At 45.8% G+C, this 15,972-nt stretch overlaps 1 protein-coding gene across 3 annotated transcripts in view; it reads left to right on the plus strand.

Annotated features, from left to right (window-relative positions):
* The window catches only part of heatr5b (HEAT repeat containing 5B), a 71,397-nt gene that overhangs the window by 28,881 nt on the left and 26,544 nt on the right, over window positions 1–15,972 (plus strand). For all 3 annotated transcript variants that reach the window (XM_080531648.1, XM_080531650.1, XM_080531649.1), the window contains exons 13-26: window positions 4,213–4,322; window positions 4,798–4,961; window positions 5,401–5,576; window positions 6,033–6,138; window positions 6,512–6,702; window positions 7,594–7,753; window positions 8,265–8,454; window positions 9,792–9,961; window positions 10,499–10,646; window positions 11,265–11,444; window positions 12,048–12,305; window positions 13,070–13,251; window positions 14,613–14,681; window positions 15,458–15,637. In XM_080531648.1, coding sequence (XP_080387774.1) covers window positions 4,213–4,322; window positions 4,798–4,961; window positions 5,401–5,576; window positions 6,033–6,138; window positions 6,512–6,702; window positions 7,594–7,753; window positions 8,265–8,454; window positions 9,792–9,961; window positions 10,499–10,646; window positions 11,265–11,444; window positions 12,048–12,305; window positions 13,070–13,251; window positions 14,613–14,681; window positions 15,458–15,637 — 2,284 coding nt within the window. The remainder of the gene's footprint in view (window positions 1–4,212; window positions 4,323–4,797; window positions 4,962–5,400; window positions 5,577–6,032; window positions 6,139–6,511; window positions 6,703–7,593; window positions 7,754–8,264; window positions 8,455–9,791; window positions 9,962–10,498; window positions 10,647–11,264; window positions 11,445–12,047; window positions 12,306–13,069; window positions 13,252–14,612; window positions 14,682–15,457; window positions 15,638–15,972) is intronic.

The raw sequence follows: 15,972 nt of genomic DNA on the forward strand, positions 1-15,972 counted from the left end.
CTCTAACCATTTAGCAAGTAGTAGGATACATTTAACTGGTTGGATCGGACTAGTAGGTCTATCAAATATTTGTACTCACATGAGACCACAGAGTTATACCGATTGTACTTTACAGTAATAATAAAAATGTAAACAAATAAATTAAATAAAATAAAGTTAAAATGAGAGAAACATCTATACATACAGTGCATGGCACATTACAGTACAGTAGTCAAACCAAAGTATGTGCATGCCCCTTCAAGACATGTGTAAGTGTGTGTGGCGTACGTGTTAAGACGTGTGTGTATGTGTACCAAAGTCAAAACTAAATATGTTCATATCTCTTTAAGACAATGTATTGTGGATTAGTCAAACCAGGGTATTTGCAAGTTCCTTTAAGACATGTGTGTGTATGTGTGTGTGTACCTTAGTCAAAACCAAATATGTGCGTGTCACTTTAAGACATATATACGCATGCGTGCGTGTGTACACTAGTCAAACCAAATTACGTGCAGGTCCCTTTAAGAGAACACTACATTTGTCAAGAGTTGTGCGTGTTACCGCCGGACACTGAGCTGTACACTAATCAAAACAAAACATGTGCATGTCACTTCAATATATAGTACGTTAGTCAAAAACAAAACATTAACGTGTCTTTAACATGTATACCAAGTGCATGGCACATTAGTAAAAGCATAATATTTGCATGTCCCTCTACGACAGCGCACAACACATTAATCAAAACAGGATCATCTGTTAACTTTCGTGCCAAATGATAACCACGTAAAGATAAATGAAATAGGAGCCAGAATCTGGCATGACTTTTGAAAATTATAATAAAAATGTAAAAAAGAAAAGAAAAAAAAGAAAAAAGTTAAAATGAGAGAAACATCTATACATACAGTGCATGGCACATTACAGTACAGTAGTCAAACCAAAGTATGTGCATGCCCCTTCAAGACATGTGTGTGTGTGTGTGTGGCGTACGTGTTAAGACGTGTGTGTATGTGTACCTAAGTCAAAACTAAATATGTGCATGTCCCTTTAAGACAATGTATTGTGGATTAGTCAAACCAGGGTATTTGCAAGTTCTTTTAAGACGTGTGTGTGTGTGTACCTTAGTCAAAACCAAATATGTGCATGTCACTTTAAGACATACAGCAGGGCTTGACGCTTACCTTTTCCCCAGGTAGCACTGTGCTACCATGTTGAAAAATGTAGTAGCACACCAAGAATTTCAGTAGCACAATGAAAATTGCGCAATTTTCGTCAACAACGACAACAAATTATCATAATCATAACATATCAAAATTATCATAACCGGCTCTTGGCCGTAATAAAAATGGAGACTCACACAATGTAAAGGGGAAGTAAGAATCTTAATTTCAGTTGGCCCACGGTTCGGTATGAACCTCGGTTTTTGGGTCACGGTTCACGGTTCGTTTTTGTTTTTGTTTCAAATGCTACTATTTATTTACAAACTGTTACTTTATTTTGCTTATACTTATGGAACTTTAACATTTAGACACATTCCAGAATATGACTGGTAAATTGTATAATATAAATATATATAAACAAAACACTTTCAAATGTAAAAAAATTACATAAACACTTTCAAATGTGACGTGTTGTGGATTGGAACTACGGATCATAAACTTTCAAATGATGTGTCATACATTGAAATCCGAAAAAAGATGAAGTTAGAGTCATTTGAATGTTAGACATCAGGCACATATAGGGTTAACCTCTTTGTAATGAAACCGGAAGCAACCGCTGCTAGCAGCTAGCGGCTAACAAAACACAGCGCTACGAACTATGAGAGCTGTATCCCATATACCCATTATGCGCATTTTAAGCGCATATAGGACTCGCGTGAAGCATTTCTGCGACACGCGTTTCTGTTCACTGTTTTCATTCCCTCATCGCTTATACACATAGGTTTGACTGCGCATGACAGTAGTTCAGCAGTTAGTCGCACTGGTGCGATTGAATGTATTTCCAAGTCGCACAGAAATATATTCACTCGCAAATGCGACCAAAACAGTCGCACTGTCGAGCCCTGTACAGTATATACGCATGCGTGCGTGTGTACACTAGTCAAACCAAAATACGTGCAGGTCCCTTTAAGAGAACACTACATTTGTCAAGAGTTGTGCGTGTCACCGCCGGACACTGAGCTGTACACTAATCAAAACAAAACATGTGCATGTCACTTCAATATATAGTACGTTAGTCAAAGACAAAACATTAACGTGTCTTTAACATGTATGCCAAGTGCATGGCACATTAGTAAAAGCATAATATTTGCATGTCCCTCTACGACAGCGCACAACACATTAATCAAAACAGGATCATCTGTTAACTTTCGTGCCAAATGATAACCACGTAAAGATCAGTGAAATGGGAGCCAGAATCTGGCATGACTTTTGAAAATGATAAACATGAAACCAACGTGAAATCATAAACACTGTGCGATGTAACCCAGATAAAAGAGTGTTCGCAACAGGTTAGATAAATACAGTTTCAATACTGTCGGGGTCCATACCTCGTTCGGTTATTTAGCCACAGTTAGGCATCGCTGGTCAGGCGTTGATTGAAGAAGCATTCTGCCTCCTTCGCATCGTTGAATTTATAGGCCACTTGTTGGTGAGTGACACAAAGCACAGCGGGATAGCGGAGGGCGAACTTGATGCCCTTCTGGTGTAGTTTGGACTTGACAGAGTTAAATGTGGCTCATTGTTTGGCGAGCGCACTGCTAAGATCCGTAAAAATGAAAATCTTAGTCCCCTGAAACATTAGCTGACCTTTTTTCCTTGCAATCGCGAGGACTTGCTCCTTCTGTTGGAAGCGTAGGAAACGCACGATGACGGGTCTGGGTCGCTCCCCCTCCGCCGGCTTAGCCCTCAGGGATCTGTGGGCTCTGTCCAGCTCGGGTGGATCGGTAAACGAGCCATCCTGTGGCACATCGACAAACAGCCGTGACATGAAGGTAGTAGTTGCTCGCCCCTCACACCCCTCTGGTAGCCCAATGATCCTCAAATTATTGCGGCGGGATCTGTTCTCGAGATCCTCTGCTCTCTCCATCAGCTCCTTGTTGACCCGCTGCATCCCATCCACCTGCCTCTCGAGGTGTCCCAGCCTGTCGCTGTGATCCGAGAGGCAACCCTCGATTTCGTTGATGCGGGGTTCATAGGCATCCAGCCTGCTACGCACCGCCTCCAGCGATGCGGCTATAGGCGAGAGCGAGGTCTGAATCTCCGCCAAAATAGCCTCCCGGTTTTTCGCAAGTTCGGACTGCAGCGCTGAGAGGGAGAGCGCCATGACCCCATCATGTAGCTGTCCCGCCATTAGCTTATTAGCGTCCTCGGCTTCAGCTAGCCCCGTGGTCTCAGTAGGCTCAGTGTGATGGCTATCATGTCTATCAAATTGATCAAATTAGCCATCGTCCTGGCATGAGTGGGTGTTGGTTCCAACGCACCTGCTGTTTGTAGTTCCTCCGTTTGCAACAAAGACTCTGGACCTTTCCATGAATTGAAGTGGTCTTGAAATCCAAAGTCCAAATAAATGTAACAAACAAAAGTAATATATGTTGGTGTGGTGTGGTATGTACGCGTGTGTCAATGTTTGTTTGTATGTGTGTCACTTCTGGGTCGGGCCTATCCCCGATCGGAATTCAAAAGCAAAGTTATCAAACAAAGTTGTCAAACAAAAACTTGTATCAAACAAAACTTGTAACAAACAAAACAATACATCTTTTCTAATGTGGTGGTGGTGGTTTATCGTGATGGTTGAAAAACTGTGTCGCACCCTCACGTGTCAGGACTCATCAAGCCCAAGCAAGGCCCAAGCAAGGAGAGATCACTTCCTTATATCAATTATGTCCTTAGATTGGGCGACACCCATTTTCAAAATAAAAGTCTTTATCGGCCAAAGTACCACTTTCAAAATACCATTCAAGTGGCTTTTCATAAATAATAATATAAAGCTTTTTTGGCTCCAACACTCAGGGATGGTTTTTTTCTGGGAAATTTTCCCCATTTGTGATGCCCTTTGCTTGCCCGACATCTACCACACTATATGCTATCCCAAATTCGATCAGCTTGCGATATTTGCAAAAAAATATAATGAAATGCGCTCAGAGCCTCTCTCCACACGTCTACCCTAGTCCGTCGTCATACCGGAAGTCCAGTTACCGTGTTGTTAACGTGTTGTTACCGTGTTGTTTGTCTCCAGCATCCCGGCGGTCATCAAGGTGCACGGTGCTCACCTGAAGGCCAGCGCTGCCATGGTGAGGCTGAGGCTGTATGACATCCTGGCCCTCCTGCCCCCCAAGACATACGAAGGTACGCTCCTGTTTACCCCCAGCAGGTCAACGCTCATTAAACTGACATGACATGTATGTATAAACTGTCCATTTTTATTTATTTTTTTGCCTTACTATCCTTCTTTTTCTGTATTTTTTCATGCTATATGTAAAGCACTTTGAATTGCCCCTGTTGTATGAAATGTGCTATACAAATAAACTTGCCTTGCCATGTAACTAGACCCCAAGCTGTTGATCTGTTATCCTGATGCTTTGCATTATGGGAATGTGTAATAATGACCAGTTAATACTGTAGCTTGACATGTTATGGGCGGTGCAATATGAATTGGACAGTTGCTGACATTCGCTCACCTTCTCCCACTATGGCCCTATAGTCATTTGCTGCTCATCACAGACAAAGAAAAAGAGAGTTTGTTCTGTCTGAATAAAGTACAATCTTATAATGTAGCCATGGGTGGTGTCTGAGTGCTGTTCTCCTGCCCTCTCCCCTCCAGGCAGCTTCAACGCCCTCCTCAGGGAGCTGGTAGCAGAGTTCACTCTGACAGACAACTCTGCCAACACCACCACCTCCCTGCTGCGCTCCCTCTGTCACTATGACGACAGCGTGCTCATGGGCTCCTGGCTGCAAGAGACCGACCACAAGTCCATAGAGGACCAGGTAACCATTTTTACATTTTACATTTACATTTTTGGCATTTAGCAGACGCCTTATTCCAAAGCGACTTACATTTGACTAAGCAAGTGAATCATCAGTCCACCAGTCGTAGCAGGAAGAGTAATCCAGCTCAGGCCAGGGGCCATTGGCAGTCTCCGTGATAGAAGAAGAAAGAACGTTTTTTTAATGATTTTTTTTTGGGACACTGGAGAAACAGTACAAGGGGGCTAGTAGAACTCTTAGGAGACACAGTATAGTGGGAAGCAGGTGTCTCAGGAGACACAGTTTCTACCCATCAATACACAGAGACTGTGTATTATTACTGTCTTGAAAATATTAAAAACAAATTTGTATATGATTTTCAAATCTAAAATCACCTAAATCTCCCATTGTTGCTGACGATGCTGCTCTTGGTGTGATTGTCGTCATGTTTCCTGTGCAGCTGCAGCCCAACAGCGCGTCAGGCAGTGGGGCTCTGGAGCACGACCCCTCCTCCATCTACCTGCGTGTCCCGGTGGGGGAGGCCATCCCTGGGCCCCTCCCTCTGGGCGTGAGCGTCATCGACGCCTCCGTGGCTCTGTTTGGTGTGGTGTTCCCCCACGTCTCCTTCAAACACAGGTGGGAAGTCTAATTATCTACTTACGTCAGTCAGAATAATGTCCATTCAGTTGAACCGTAGCTTTTATAGTGTTACAGTATACTTGAAATAGAGAATGTGAATGTTTTGGAATGGAGTGGGGGAAATGAGCAACACTTGACACCTGGGGGCGGCTGTGGCGCAAGAGGTAGAGCTGCCGTCTAATGATCGCAAGGTTGGCAGATCGGTGGTTCGAGCCCCGGCTGGCCACATGTCGAGATGTCCTTAGGCAAGACACTTAACCGCAAATTGCTCCCAGTGAGCGGGCCGGCGCCTTGCATGGTAGCTTCCCCCCACTGGTGTGTGAATGTGTGTGTGAATGGGTGAATGAGAGGCCGTTGTAAAGCGCTCTGGAATAAGGCGCTATATAAGTCAGTCCATTTACCATTTACCATTACACCTGACAGTGACACTGACTAATGACTGTGTGTAACCAGGCTGCAGATGCTGGACCACTTTGCTGAGTGTATAAAGCAGGCCAAGGGGGTCCGTCAGCAGGCGGTCCAGCTGAACATCTTCACAGCGGTACTGAGCGCCCTCAAGGTGAGACCCAAACGTTTGTGATACTACTGTGGGGGGCTTGTTTGTGAGGCCCACTGCCATGGGGAAGAAACTGTTCAGGTGGCGTGAGGTTTTGGTCTTGGCTAGAACCTTTTTCCAGACGGGAGACTTTGGAAGAGGTGGTGACCGGGGTGGGAGGCATCAGCCATGATCTTTCCTGCTCTCTTACTGGTCCTCCTGGATTCGATCGATTCGATCAACGTGAGACTATTGTATTTGGATGAAAGTAGCCTGACCAGGGTTGCCAGATGGGGCGGGTTTTTGGTGGATTTAGAGGTTTTTAGACTGTGGTTAGGCTGGAAATTGTCCATCCCTTCTGGCAACCCTGAACCTGACACCTTTGTGTCCTGCGTAGGGTCTGGCGGAGAACAAAAGCACCCTGGGTCCTGAGGAGGTGCGTAAGTCGGCCCTGGCCCTGGTGATGGGCGCGCTGGACAACCCCAACCCCATCCTGCGCTGCGCGGCGGGGGAGGCCCTGGGGAGGATGGCCCAGGTGGTGGGGGAGGCCACCTTCATCGCCAGGATGGCCCAGTACAGCTTCGACAAGTACGACCACACACACACACACACACTTCACCCTATGGCCCAGTACAGCTTCGACAAGTACGACCACACACACACACACACACACACACACACACTTCACCCTATGGCCCAGTACAGCTTCGACAAGTACGACCACACACACGTGCACACGCACTCACACACACACACACACATACACACACACGCACACACACACACACACACACACACACACACACACACACACACACACACACACATTTCACCTTATGGCCCAGTACAGCTTTGGCAAGTACGACCACACACACACACACACACACACACACACACACATACACACACGCACACACGCGCACACACACACACACACACACACACACATTTCACCTTATGGCCCAGCACAGCTTTGACAAGTACGGCCACACACACACACCTCTGTCTGTTTTCTTTCTTACAATTTTTAGTCACAATTATGATTGTTGTGTATTTTCACACTCTTGTCACTTATCTCACATGATCTGTCAAACTTCCATTATTATTCTGGCCTTCTGAATTCTGAATGTTTTTCTTCTGGCAAGGCAAGGCAAGTGTATTTGTATAGCATATTTCATACAACAGGGGCAATTCAAAGTGCTTTACATACATTATTAAAATACTACAGCAAGAGGAGCATAGTAAGAAAATAAAAATGACAATGAATAAAAGCAAATATAAGAAGTAAATAGATAAACATTCAATAAGACAATAGTTAATGCGGGGGTGCAAACTTGTCACCTTTTAGCCGTTTTTACCTCAAAATAAAATTGTGGCACCTTTTTGGGCCATCACCAGTTTGCATCCCTGTAATGGAAAAAAGACATTGATAGAAGTGGCCTGAGTCTGGTTGTTAAAGCAGCCCTCCGTCTCCTCCAGGCTGAAGTCGGCCCGTGACGTGGTGTCCAGGACGGGCCACTCCCTGGCCCTGGGTTGTCTGCACCGCTACGTGGGCGGCATCGGCTCCGGCCAGCACCTGAAGACCAGCGTCAGCATCCTACTGGCCCTCGCCCAGGACGGAACCTCCCACGAGGTCCAGGTTAGTCCGTCACTCACCGTCAGCTACAGCAAACTGTTGAATACTTAAACTTCAGTAATTGTTTGTACATATTAGGCTCTTGTGTGTTTGAGTTTGTGTGTTTCATAAAGTCAAGTCTTAAATGTTTTCATAAAGTCAAGTCTTAAATATTTTCTTCAAGTCTTGAATATTTTCAAGGCAAGGGACTCAGTGGTACAAAGTCCTTAAGCATTTTATTAAGGCAGTGGAACCTACATTTTGGTTTAGAGGATAATCCCCCCACACAAGTGTGGTTCTAAGACTGTTAATAAATGTTTTATCTATTTACTTCTTACATTTGTTTCTCTTCTTTTATTGTATTTTATCTTTACCTTCTTTTTACAGTTTTATCTACTTCCCCTGCTTTTATATTAATTTTTTGCTTCTATATGTTTATTCACTTTATATTTTTATCCCTGTTGCTGTATTTCTTGTATGAAAGGTGCTATATAAATAAAGCTTTACTTACTTACTCACTCTCCTCTCTTGTCAGACGTGGGCCCTGCACTCCCTAGCCCTGATCGTAGACTCCAGCGGGCCCATGTACCGGGGCTACGTGGAGCCCACCCTGTCCCTGGTGCTGACCCTGCTGCTCACCGTGCCCCCCTCCCACACCGAGGTGCACCAGTGTCTGGGCCGCTGCCTGGGGGCCCTCATCACCACCGTGGGACCAGAGCTGCAGGGTAATGTCACCACCGTGTTTTTGGCTTCAAACTGTCGTCTCTATAACGGTTGATCTGCATCACCGTGCAGTAGAGGTCTGCAAGACTCCCACGCCATGAACAGATTAGGGCCGGGGCTTGGGACGATTATATTTGCCGTAGATAGGGTTTTTGGGCCGCGTGCGTGTGTGCGTGATGACACACAGTCGCTCGCACGCACGCGCGTGCGTGCGAGCGACTGTGTGTCATCACAGCGTGAGGCTCTTTTAGTCTTCGGGCCCGGGTAGGGCTCGGGCTGTGGTAAACGCTTAGCTCATCGAGTAGGACCGGGCCTGAATGCCACGGGCTTTGGCCAGGCTAGGGACTGAGATTTCAGTCCCACACAGACCTCTACCCTGCAGGTCCACACAGTCCCCAGCAGGTGGCAGCGAGTGTAAATGTTTAATTTAAGATTCAAGATTCAAGATTCAAGATTGCTTTATTGTCTGTCACAGAGTGACAGAAATTCTCCTTTGACAGGCTTTGTGCAGTTCATGAATACGGTATCCACATTAAAAACACACATAGGTCACATACATACAATAAAAACAGATATAACAGTGTTTATAAAATCTAGTGCCTGTTGTAGATTTCAGACAGGGGAGATTGAGGTGAGCCGATGATTTTACTTGCCTGATTGACTATACGGGAGAGTTTGGTTTTGTATTTGACAGTGAGGGAGTTGTACCAGGATGTGTTATTGAAGGTGAGAATGGATTCAATGAGTGATTTGTAAACCAGGGTTAAAATGTCCTTGCTGACGTTAAAAGCCCTGAGCTTCCTCAGCAGGTGGAGGCGCTGCTGGGCCTTTTTGTAGATTGAGTCAGTATGCTGGGAGAAGGACGGAGAGATGTCAATCTCTGTCCCCAGGTACTTGAAGGACTGTACCTGTTCAACCAGCTGGCCGTTGATGCTGAGGGGTTAGAAGAGGTGGAGACAGTCTGCCTTTTCCCTGTTCCCAAAGCACAGCTCCTTAGTTTTGCTGGTGTTGAGCTCCAGGGAGCTTTGCTGGAACACCAGGGCAAGGTCTTCTGCTGCCTGGTGGTACTTGGCCAGGGCATCGGCCCCAGTCAGGTGGGCCACCAAGGCCATGTCGTCTGCATATTTCAGCAGCACCATCCCTTCTGTGCTGCAGGTGATGTGGTTGGTGTAGACAGCGAAGAATTGGGGGGATGAGACGCAGCCTTGGGGGAGGCCTGTGTTTAAAATCATCTTGCTGGATGTGAAGCCGTTTACCTCCACCTGCTGTGGTCTGTCTGTTAAAAAGTTCTTAAACCATAAAATCAGTGTACATTTTTTGTCTGTCTGTCTGTTAACAGGGAACGGAGCCACCATCTCGACCATCCGCTCGTCATGTCTGGTGGGCTGTGCCATCATGCAGGACCACTCAGACTCTCTGGTGCAGGCGGCCGCCATCTCCTGTCTGCAGCAGCTGCACATGTTCGCCCCCCGACACGTCAACCTGGCCAGCCTGGTGCCCTGCCTCTGTGTAAGAACCCTACTACACACTACATATATATATATATATATATATATATATATATATATATATATATATATATATATATATATATATATATATATATATATACTACATACTACTACTGTCAACCTGGCCAGCCTGGTGCCCTGCCTCTGTGTAAGACTACTGCTTTATACTACATACTACATACTACATATATATATATATACACTACATACTACATATATACTATACTACATATGTTAACCTGGCCAGCCTGGTGCCCTGCCTCTGTGTAAGAACCCTATATATAGATGTTACGGTACATTTGGGAATACGGTACATGTGGGAAAAATAGGGTTAGGGTTAGGTGCTAGGGTGCTACGGTTAAGGTTAGGGGGTAGGGGTAGGCTTAGGGTTAGGGTTAGACATGCCAGCATGTACTAAGTCGACGTAGCACCTAACCCTAACCCTATTTTTCCCACATGTACCGTATTCCCACATGTACCGTATATATGTGTGTGTATCTATGGCGTTGCCTGACGTGTGTTGCGTGGTCCTCAGGTGCACCTGTGCAGCTCCCACCTGCTGCTGCGTCGTGCTGCGGTGGCGTGTCTGAGGCAGCTGGCCCAGAGGGAGGCTGCCGAGGTGTGTGAGAAGGCCATGAGCCTGGCCCGCAAGGCCGGGGACCACAAGGACCACAACACCATCAGTGAGTACCAGCCCTGGACCCTCAGACTGGACCAGGCCACCGTCAAGACCTCATAGACCTCATAAACAAAATTATTTTACTAGTCTATAACTCACTCCACTGCCTTGCTTGCACCCAAATGAATGAATGAATGAATGAATGAATGAATGAATGAATGAATGAATGGTCTTTATTGTCATTGCTACAGTACAGGTACCAAACATTACATTACAGTACAGTACAGGTACCAAACGGCTTCACAAATACATTATGGACATGCTTGTAAGATACACACCAGGTAGACCCCTGAGGTCCACTGGCACTGATCTCCTGACGGTCCCAGAAGCCAGGACCAAGAGATATGGAGAGACAGCTTTCAGTATATTATGCTCTCAGACTATGGAACACCCTAACCTGAGAGCCTGAGATCGTCCAAAACTCTGGAAACATTTAAGCGAGACCTCAAAACCTACTTCAATCTCGGCTTTTAAATGTCCATCTTAGTTGTTGCTTTATCTTCTTTTCTCTTTGTGAAGCGCATTGGGTCACATTTTGTGAGAAATGCGCTATACAAATAAAATTTGATTTGATAGATAACGAAGTGATGCCTTTCGATGACTTTTCCTCCCCTGTCTTCAGAACTGAACATCACAGAGACGGGTCTGGAGGGGGTTCTGTTCGGCATGCTGGACCGGGAGACGGACAGGAAGCTCTGCTCCGATATCCACGATACGCTGGGCCACATGCTGTCCTCCCTGGCCGTGGAGAAGCTCTCCCATTGGCTGAAGCTCTGCAAGGATGTGCTGGCTGCTACTACAGGTGACCTGATCTGCACCTTCAGTAACACTAGAACAGCCGTGTCTATTTTACCTACTATAAGAGCCGACCCGGGGGTCAAATGATCACAGTCTTTAGAATGGGAAGCTACTACTTACACACAAAGACCACTACATGGCGTGTCTAGAATTGAAGTCTGTCTCTCTACATTCTGGGAAATCAAGCACTAAAGAAGGCCTTCCATTCCTGTAAGAGATGTGCCAATGGCTGTGGCGTATCTAACAATTCAGTCTGCCTGTGGACAGTGCCAATAACTTGTTGCACAATAACTGAAATCCACTACACTATGTATTATGTTCCAAACAGTTCAGTGTGTGTTCAGTGTGTGTTCAGTGTGTGTCCAGGTGTGTTCAGGTGTGTTCAGGTGTGTTCAGTGTGTGTACAGGTGTGTTCAAAAAAAAAAAAAGAAGAAAAAAAAGACATGAAAGATCGATCTCGGGATTTATGAATCGATAATCGCTCATTAGATCGATTCAGACTCGGGAAATCGATTTTTTTGGGGTGTGTCCAGGTGTGTTCAGGTGTGTTCAGGAGTGTTCAGGAGTGTTCAGTGTGTTCAGTGTTCTCTCTCTCTCCTGGTTCCAGAGGTGGGAGGAGCCGTGACGACGGTGAACGTGGGGAAAGACGACGAGGACTCAGAGAAGAAGGACGAGATGGACGATGACATCATGTTCACGGCGCTGGGCGAGGACGACAAGGCCAAGCCCTCCGTGGCGCCCCGCTGGGTGACCCGGGTGTTCGCCGCCGACTGCCTCTGCCGCATCATCCAGCTGTGTGAGAACGCCGACAAGACGCACTTCAACCTGGCGGCCGCCCGCACCGCCAAGGCCAAGAACCCCAAAGGTACCCGGCGTGAACTACCCTAGCCAAGAACCCCAAAGGTACCTGGGTGTGAACTACCCTAGCCAAGAACCCCAAAGGTACCTGGGTGTGAACTACCCTAGCCAAGAACCCCAAAGGTACCTGGGTGTGAACTACCCTAGCCAAGAACCCCAAAGGTACCTGGGTGTGAACTACCCTAGCCAAGAACCCCAAAGGTACCTGGGTGTGAACTACCCTAGCCAAGAACACCAAAGGTACCCGGCGTGAACTACCCTAGCCAAGAACCCCAAAGGTACCTGGGAATTGGTTTGATGTTGGAAACTTTTGTTCATCGTCAACCGTATTTCCTTCTTCTCTTACTGTGAGTTAGTGGTACGTTTACAACCTCTGCTGTGTTTTTTAATTGTGCTGTTTTTATGTAATAAGAGAACATGGGGAATCTGAGGGTTGTTCACCCTAACGAGACAGAGGAAGCTAGAGAGACACTAGTGTGTTTGTCAACATTCAGCAGGCCACAGAGTCAGAGAGCTGAGTCAGGATTCCGCCAAATTAGTAACGAGTTGATGGCAGCTCTGCATTCAATCACTTGACACACATACTTCAACTGGAACTTAATTCAAACTAAACCTCTCGCTTTGATTTTATTTATTCCGAATTGACAGGAAGTGCCTACTTAAACGTTGATCGATCCCCCACCGACTCTCTTTTGTTCTTGCATTTCCCTTTCTATATATTTCCTCATCATCCTCTTCTCTCCCTCCCTCCCTCCCTCCCGTCCCTGTCAGGCGACCTGTTGGTGCTGCACCTGTCTGACCTGATCCGCATGGCCTTCATGGCCGCCACGGACCACAGCAACCAGCTGCGCATGGCCGGCCTGCAGGCCCTGGAGGACATCATCAAGAAGTTCGCCGCCGTGCCGGAGCCTGAGTTCCCTGGTCATGTGATCCTGGAACAGTACCAGGCCAACGTGAGTCTGTCAAACACAAACACCACAAATGTGACACGATGTGGTGGAATGATCAACAAGTAGGCAAAGTAATTTTTCTGTTTTTTTACATATGCTTAAACTACAGATTGTAAGCTTTCAAATGATGTGTCATACATAGAAATCGGGAAAAAAATTAAGACGACATGAGTATTTGAAAGTTGTTAACCCTGAAATCACTATCCTGAGAAAAATGCCCTTCAAAGTATTCTTACTTTTTCACACCTTCACACAGGCAGGTAATGGGCGGTAACAATAGCTGGTTAACATAGCTCATTTAATGATCAGACTGTGTCACAAATGTTCTCCTGAATGCAACACAATTTGCATTCTGTCCATCTTTGACTCTGTATCTTCTGCAGTAGAAGGAGCTCTCATTCAATGTCACTTCGACTATGCCGTAACATCATGGTACTATAGAACCACAAAGGCCCATAAAACAAGACTCCAGACAGCCCAAAACAAACTGGTTAGGCTTCTGCTAGGCCTCAACCCTAGGACACATCTAACCGCTGCTCATTTTTTGAGCCTTGATTGGCTACGAGTAGTTGACAGAGTGCAGCAGCTTGCACTGGGCCTGGTCTTCAAGATACGCTACACCACAAAGACACCCAAGTACCTGTCAACATACTTCCAAAAAGTGAACAACGTCCACACATACAACACCAGAGGAAGCTCCACGAACCACGTTCAACCGCGTTGCACCACAAACAAGGGGTTAAACTCGTTTGCGAACTATGCAGTAAAAATGTGGAACGCCCTTCCTATAATCTTAAAGGAGTGCAAAACACTGCCCACCTTCAAAACCACTCTCAAAAAACATTTACAGGAGGCTGCAGTCCGTAACTGGACCCTCTAAATCAAAAATCAGATTAAAAGACCCGAACTACCCACTGTACATACTTTGTGTTTTGTCCCCCGCCCCCACCCGTGGTGTATGTCCCCACCTGTCCTACCCGCTGTACATACCTGATGTTTTGTTGTATTGTTCTTCCCATGATGGATGTATTTTTATCTTGTAGATAGTAATAGTTATTTGTCTGTATTATCTTGTAGATAGTACTATTTTGTTTTGTCGGTCTTACATGTAACGATGAATTGAGAATCAAGGACCCCAATTGAAATAAGCCAGTGGCTTTCTTGGGTTTTTATCCTGTTAGTTGACCTTGTATGTAATATGTACTCTCATGTACCTACTTCGGCAAATCTTCTAATAAAGTTTTCAATCAATCTATCAATCAATAATTAGAGACATTTAATCATCCCGGTGGCACATACAACAAAAAGTATTTTCAGTTATTATTCTTCCAGTTAATAACAAATAATATTTCATCCATATGCAGGTGGGGGCCGCCCTTAGACCAGCGTTCTCACCAGACACGCCTTCTGACATCACAGCCAAGGCGTGCCAGGTAAGGCTCACCATAACCACAAATCAGGGTTCCCACGGGTCATTGAAATCCTTAAAAGTTTTTGGAAATAGACATGGGTCATTGAAAGTGCTTGAATTCCCCCCCCCTCCCTCTCTCTCTCTCTAAAAAAATCTATATATAACATTTCTTTTTTACATAATTATAGTAGATAAGTCTCTGGATTGCTTAACTTAACACAGTAACTTTACACATATTTCACAATATATTGTTTTGCTCTGCTAGTGTTCAAGCCTCTACATTCAAAAGCCTCTCTTTTTAATTATTGTCTGTGAGCAGATAGTTCCTATTATATAAATTCTCATCTAGATCTGTCTCAAACTATGCCTTGTTGGGTCCTTACATTTGAGTCAATTGAGTCTTGAAAGTCCTTGAAAAGTGCTTGAATTTGATGTTTCAGAAGGTGTGGGAACCCTGACAAATATTCTACTGCAACAAATCCACCTCGGGAGGAGGTCATAGGTCATTTTGCAAACCATTCTAGTCGTCCTTGTGCCTGGCACTAAGATAGCAGTCCATTTACCATGGTACTCTTTGACTCTCTCTCCCCCCGTTTCCAAGATAGTGTTTGGAGATGAAATAACCCCCGAGCTAGAAAAATGCCCTTAAGGCCTTAATGCTGCTTTGAGGTCTTGGTCGTATCGTGAAGTGCTAGGGCTGTGCAGACAGACAAGACCTTATTCCACCCTGACCTGTGGCCTCTCGGTGTGTAGGTGTGCAGTACCCCCCTGACCTTTGACCTCTCTGTGACCTCTCAGGTGTGCAGCACGTGGATTGGCAGCGGTGTGGTCAGCGACCTGAACGACCTGCGTCGCGTCCACAACCTGCTGGTCTCCTCTCTGGACAAGCTGCAGACGGGAAAGGGCTCGTCCAGCCAGCTGTACAGCGAGAGCGCCACCACTATGGAGAAGCTGGCCGTGCTCAAGGCCTGGGCTGAGGTGAGGGTCGGAGAGACACCACCTAATCATCCATTTTACATTTAATTTTTTGGTATTTAGCAGACGCCTTACATTTGACTAAGCAAGTGAATCATCAATCCACCAGTCGTAGCAGGAAGAGTAATCTAGCTCAGGCCAGGGGCCATTGGCAGTCTCCGTGATAGAAGGAAAAAATAATTATATATATATTTTTTTTTTTTCGGGGACCCTGGAGAACAGAGAAACAGTACAAGGGGGGCAGTAGAAGTCTTAGGGGACACAGTATAGGGGAAATGTCTCAGGAGACGCAGTGCTGGGGGGATAGTAGATGTCTCAGGAATGTTGTTGTTTTACAG

This window comes from Nansenia antarctica (genome assembly GCF_963989245.1).
Source record: "Nansenia antarctica genome assembly, chromosome: 1".
Classification (NCBI taxonomy): Eukaryota; Metazoa; Chordata; class Actinopteri; order Argentiniformes; family Microstomatidae; genus Nansenia; species Nansenia antarctica.